The following is a 6162-nucleotide window of genomic DNA, read 5'->3' as shown; positions in this document are numbered from 1 at the left end:
GGCCTTCCCTGTTGACCCGAAGCCAGCGCCGGATGGAAGCGTGTTCTTCCACCAGCTGAGAAGTCAGTGCAGACAGCAAGTCTAGGCCAGGTGATCTGGGTCCCAATTTGAGACCTAGCCTTGGTCTGCTCACCTGCATTGAGGTGTGGCCCTGGGACCGGCACGTGGTGCAGGCCTCCCAGCCCTCCCCCACCCCCCCACCCCCGGCTCCATGACACACCCCTCCACTGAGCTGCTGGTCTCGGCCTCGACGCTGACTCATAGGCGGAACCAGGCCCCCGTCTTGTTTCCAGTTTTTAATGTTTTTCTTGTAAAACCCAAAATATAAAACTGGAAGGGGAATGGAAAACAAGTTCTGTACATGTTATATACACGAGGTCTGTGATTTCAAAACCATTGGGGCGAGGAAAGGAAAACACAGTCAAGAGAATGTCGCAGGTCACGGATCCTGCAGGCACCTCAGAGCACCCAGCTCGGGCTTGGGCGATCCTTCCCGGCCAGCACAGGGCAGCCGCTGCAGACCTGGTGCCCTGAGTTTGTGGGGAGCTTTGGCCTGGTTGCTCAGGCTGGGTGCACGGAGGGTGGAAGCGGGTGGCTAGTGGGCAAGGTAGTGTCTGTGGTGCAGGGCGGGCAGGTGCCGGCAGGCCTTCCTTCAGGTGTCCGTGTAGATGGACGGGATGTGACTCAGGCAGTGGTCAAAGGCCCCGTTGGGGAAGAAGCTGCAGTCCTCGGGGCCACTGGACGCAATGTCTTCGGATGGCTGTGGTGGCAGCGCCGTGGGGCACGGGGCATCGGCCAGGGCCTCGTAGCCTGTGGGTACAGTGGGGAACAAGGTCCTGGCTGTAGGACGCAGGGGCTAGGCTTCATCATCTTTTCCCAGCCCCCCGGCCGCAGCATCCTGCCCAGGGTCGCTGGTCAGCAGGGCCGCTCTGAGCCCCTGCTCTCAGACAGGGGAGCTGGCAGTGGGGAGATGCGCCAGGCCCTCACAAGGGCCCCAGGGCAGTGGGAGACAGCTGGCGGGCTCGGGGCAGCCTGTCAGCCAGGGCCGGATGGCAGGGCAGAGTGTGGGGAAGCGAGGGGTGGGTGAGCACGGTTCCTCCTCGTGGGGGCAGAGGGAACCCAGCCCCTGCCCACCCCTTCACATTCCTTCACCTGACCACACACAGGAAACCCCAAACAGAGCAGCACTCCCTGGGCTCTCAGGGCTCTCGAAGCCTCTCACGTAAGCTTCTCAGCAATTCCGAGAAGCAGGAGTCATCACCCCGTTTTACAGCTGAGAAGACCGGCTCACACAGGCCAAGACACTTGTCCAAGGTCACCTGCTCATCGGGGGATAACTGGGATTCGAACCCAGATCCACCTGGGATAGCAGGTAGCAGGGGAGAAGGGGTGCACAGGCAGGGAAGCTGACTCTGGCCCCTCGGAGTTAGTTATTTCTGCTGCTCCACCAAGAAGTCCTGCCATGGGCTGGACAGAGCAGAGGGAGGATGAGGGCGTGAGACCTGGCAGTGCTGGGAACGGTGGCCAGTGCCTCGGCACATACCAACCCGTATGTGTGCAAACATGGGGCACACACACCCACACACACCCTGGGATTGGGTCCCCATCTGCCTGTGACACATGTATGTGACATGTGTCCATCCACAGATGTCCTTATGCAGTGCTTGAACACAGTCTGTGCACACAGACGGGGGTCGGGGGATGGGCTCAGGGTAGCACAATGTGTGTACAGATGGGAATAGGGGACAGGGAACATGTGGGTGCACACTGATGGGGCATGAACATCGCACAGGCGTGATGCACACACACGTGGGCAGACCTGGGCACATGTGCCCTGTGAGCTCCTCAAATACGGGGGCTCTCCCTGCTTGGATCCCACCCGTGCTGGCCCTATTCCGTGCACAGGCACACACAGACGTGTACTGCAGGGTGTGAAGAAAGATGGGACAGCCGTGTGTGAACAGAACACACGGATCCACAGGTGGACAGACATGCAGGTTTTGGTGTGCCTGTCAATGGCCTTGTCACTGTCCCTACGTCCCCAGCCCTCTACCCCCGCAGCACACGCTGCCACGGCCACCCCAGAGGCCTCTGGGACAGGGTCAGGCTCCCCTCTGTCTGTGGCCCCCATGCTGCCCAGGCCCTTTGGCCCTAGCTGGACGCAGGCCTGGAGGCTGATGTGGGAGGTGGGGGGCTTGGCTTAGGAGCTCGCCGAGGGTCCAGGGTCTGGCTGCACCCATGTGGCACCCCTACTCCGACGGGCACCGCCTGCTGCTCCAAGCCCGATCCCACCCAGGGCTGTGGGCCACCCTCCGCTCCACTGGCCGCCTCCCTCGCAGTGGGGGCTTCACCGGGGACCCTTGGGGGACACGGACATGGCCCAAGAACAGGCACGACCCACAGGCTCCGTCCTTTCCCAGTCTGACCACTCTGGCCCCGGTTCCCGGATCTGTAGACAGAGGTCAGCTCTGTCGCTTTCCCTGCTGTGGCCCCAGCGTCTGCAGCCGAGCCTGGCACACAGTAGGTGCTCAATAAATATTTAAAGGGAAACATCAACTGACAAGCTCCCAGTCGGATTCTTCTCTGTGTTCGGGACCCACCAGAGGGCGGGCACATATCGGCCATGTGACAATGAGGCAGGCAGGATGCAAATCCCAGTTTTGTGGGGGCCCGGGACCTCGGTGAGCCTCATTTCCCCTCCTGTGAAGCAGGGAGGCCTCCACCTCCCCGGCTGTCCCAAGGCTCCGGGGGTAGGGGTGGGCCTCGGCAGGGGGTCAGGGAAGGGCGGCATGCAGTTGGGGCTTACCTGTGGCAGGTAGAGGCACACCGAGGCTGTGGTAGCCGTTGGGCCGCAGGGGGTTGAACCCGTGGGCCTCCCCGGCCAGGCCGTCCCCACCCGCCGCCGGCTCGGCTGTCCGGTAGCAGTCGCCATAGGGGAAGCGGTTCTGGACGGAGTGGAAGGTGCCCTGGTGCCCTGCAGGAGGGGCGGCCGGGCCGCGTCAACGTGTGGGGGGGGACCCTGGGCCCCTTCCCCGGCTCTGCCTGGCACTGGGCGGCGCAGGGAAGAGCGGCCTCACGCGGCCCACCTGCCTGCAGGCATTCGTGGCCGACGTGCTGCTCGAGGTAGGGACGGCGGGGGGCCCGTCCCCCCGGAGGTGCTGCTGGCTCGCCTTCCTCCAGGCGCCCCCGCCAGCTGCCAGCGCTGTTCCCTCTGCTGGGAGAGCCCTTCCACACCCCGCACGGAATCTCCCCCGGGAAGTGCCCTCCCCCACTAGGCGTGCTGGGTCACCTGGCTCCTGGCTCAGTGCTCCCTGGCGATTCCGAGTCCCCACCCACCTCCCTCTGCTCTGGGCACCCCAGCAGGAGTAGGCGGGTATGTGTGGAGGGCACCACCCCGCCCCCGCCCTGAGCTCACCTTGTGGACTGGGCAGAGGTGCGGGGGGCGGGCTCTGGAAGGGCGGGTAGGGTGGCTTGCCGGGGAGTGTGGGGAAGGGCTGGCCCCCGGGGGAATGGCTCTGAGAGGACGGTGGCAGTGGTGGTGGCCCGAGCCCCTTCAGTGGGCTGACCATGGGTGACAGGAGGCCGGGCCCCAACCTGGAGAGAACAGAGACAGTCATCAGTAGGATAGGCCCTGGGGCCTGTGGGGGCCAGAGGCACGGTGGCTGCTTGCTTGCTTCCCTCCAGTGACGCTGTGCTCACTACCTGAGCTGCTCTTACTTAAGACAATGCAGTTAGAAGAGGATGCTTTTACTTCTGATTGTGTTCAAACTGGAATGAAATCTGAATGTCCTCTGAGCTTGAGAGGCCAAAGAAATCAGTAAAGAACTTCTATGTGGTATTGAGGACTGGTTATCAGCTGGACCTTCAAGTCGACAGAACTGTGTTTAAACCCCATCTGCTCTCACTGGCTGCACAACTTTGGACAAAGATGCTTCATGTCTCTGAGCCTCGCTCTGCGCCCGGGGTTGCCGTGTTCTCCCGCTGGCACACGGGACCTCTTCTGACCCAGGTAAAGTACCAGCCACCCCCGCTGGCTCCTGCCGCCCCCTGCACTCGCTGCTCTGGCCCAGGAATGGGAGCACCGATGCCCTGGCAGCCCCTCAGCAGAACGGCCCATGGCACCACCAGTCACCACCTGTGAAGCCTCTGCCTCACTTCACAGATCACAGGTCTGTCTCAAAACGCCAAGGTTCAGAGAGGGGCCTCACCCAGCAGTCCTGGCCTCACAGGTTAGGATGAGAGTACAATTAAGTAAATCAAAGTAGTCAAAGAACCCAATGCCTAAGGTCAGATTCTTAGCCACTCCATGGATCATCAACATCATTATAAAGATGTAGGGAAGGAAAACTAGCATCACGTTCTGAGGTCTAAGTTGGGCTTCCTTCCCCTGCACAGTGTGCTTTCAGGGACCTTCTGTCTCCATCCCTGGACTTGCATACCTCCTCTGATGGGGGGCTCACCACCTCCCTTCATACAGAGGCTGAGAGGGTGCAGGCCTGAGCCTGTGCTCTCTGGAAGCCCATGTTCTGGACTGAGGCCGCAGCAGCTGAGAGCTGTGCAGTTACCCTGAACTCAGCTGAGCCCTTGCAGGTCGTCTAACTGGACTGCATGTCAATGCAGACCAGGTTCCTTCCTCGTGCTGCCACCTCAGCCTCTGGGGTCTGCTCACAGGAACCAGCCTGGCCCCGGGGGCCCTGGGGGTCTGGGGGCTCTGGGGGCCGGGCTGAAGGCTCACGGCCTGTAGAGCACACATGCACACCAGAGAGGCGGGGGGAGCTCAGCGCGTCCATCCTCTTGCTGGCCTTTGTGGATCTGTTGGACTGTCCGCGTGAACACACCCCACAAGTTCAGTGTCACAGCTACAAGTGATTGCTTCAGGCCAGGACTACGACCCTTGCTTACCCTCTGAAACACCATGTGTTAAGGGGACAGATCAGTGCCTTTCTCTGAGGGAAGCAAGACTATCTTGAAACAGAGAAAGATTTGGGGAGAGACTGGTGGGCTCCATGTCTGTGGCTCTGCTAGGACTCCCTTCTGCTCCCTCCAGCCTGGGCATCCCTTGGTCTCCGCCCCCCCCGCTGTGCAGCCTTTATTCAATATCTGGACCCCCGCCTCTGTGGGGAGGCAGAAGGCAGGAGGGGTGGGGCTCTATGCTGGATCCCGGGTCCCCAGCCTGACATCTAACACATGGGAGGTACCCCCTTGGCCTCAAGGTAATGAACAGAATCCACACCAAGGCTCTGGGACTTCTCATTAGCATCACTGTTAATATTTTTAGGTTTCTCTCACGGGACCTGTAGGCGGGACAAGGTTTACCGCTGCGTCTATTGGCTGTAGAGGGCTGAGCATAAGGTGGGTGTCCTCACGGCCAGTTCTCCAGCTGAGGCTTGGCTGCAGCACGGCCAGAAAGGCGGATGGTCCTCCTATAGGCCTGCCGCGTGCTGCCCACCTGCCTTTCGCCCACCCCCTCCCGGCACCCACACCCGGCTCCTCCCTGACATCATCGGTCCCCTCCCCTGGGAGCCCCCCACCGGCCAGGTCCCCACCTCTCCGGCGCTCCGTACTCAGCACTGGGCCTGGCACACGGCAAACAGCTGATAAATACTAACAAACGGGTTTCTTAATCGCTCAGCTACAAAACCCAGAGATTAACAGCATTGCAGAATTAAGGAGAACCAGATCTAAGGGGTGTGTGGGGGGGGAAGACATGCATTCTCAACGTTTGTTTTTCCTGTCTCAAACCTGCCATAAATTCACATTTGCCACCTTCACAGCCAGTGAAATTAAACAGAACACGACTCTCTCTGCAGCAGACATTAGGCTGAGGTTACGCCGCTCTACCTGAACTCTTTTAAAAGGAAAAAAGATCATCTGGAGCTCCTCTTCTGAGTCATGCAAATGATTCCTAAATCAAATATTTTTGCTTCAATTGGAACCTATAAAAATTAATATAAAACCTCACTGGCTTGGCAGACTGAGGGCTTCAGACCTCGTATGGGGCTGGGGAAAAAAAAAAAAAAACGCCCTTTCGGCGTCTTCTCTGAGCCAGGGTAAATAAATTTGGTCATGAAGTCAGGCCCTCTTAGCATATTTTCGAGTGAATCAGATAATTCTGTCAAGCTATTTAAACGTCCCAGCAAACCACCGGGGAGCCGCGAGTGG

The 6162-nt window shown here is 59.9% G+C and overlaps 1 protein-coding gene across 5 annotated transcripts in view; it reads right to left on the bottom strand.

Annotated features, from left to right (window-relative positions):
• Nucleotides 1-281: 281 nt before the first annotated feature.
• Nucleotides 282-6162, bottom strand: part of GLIS1 (GLIS family zinc finger 1) — a 223730-nt gene continuing 217849 nt past the window's right edge. For all 5 annotated transcript variants that reach the window (XM_049110431.1, XM_049110433.1, XM_049110434.1 and 2 more), the window contains 3 exons: nucleotides 3416-3594; nucleotides 2807-2974; nucleotides 282-810 (listed from right to left, as the gene is read on the bottom strand). In XM_049110431.1, coding sequence (XP_048966388.1) covers nucleotides 653-810; nucleotides 2807-2974; nucleotides 3416-3594 — 505 coding nt within the window. In that variant the 3' untranslated portion in view covers nucleotides 282-652. The remainder of the gene's footprint in view (nucleotides 811-2806; nucleotides 2975-3415; nucleotides 3595-6162) is intronic.

This window comes from Canis lupus, chromosome 5, assembly GCF_003254725.2.
Source record: "Canis lupus dingo isolate Sandy chromosome 5, ASM325472v2, whole genome shotgun sequence".
Classification (NCBI taxonomy): domain Eukaryota; kingdom Metazoa; phylum Chordata; class Mammalia; order Carnivora; family Canidae; genus Canis; species Canis lupus.
Note: the sequence above shows the minus strand (reverse complement) of the source record. Positions and strands in the feature narration are given on the sequence as shown.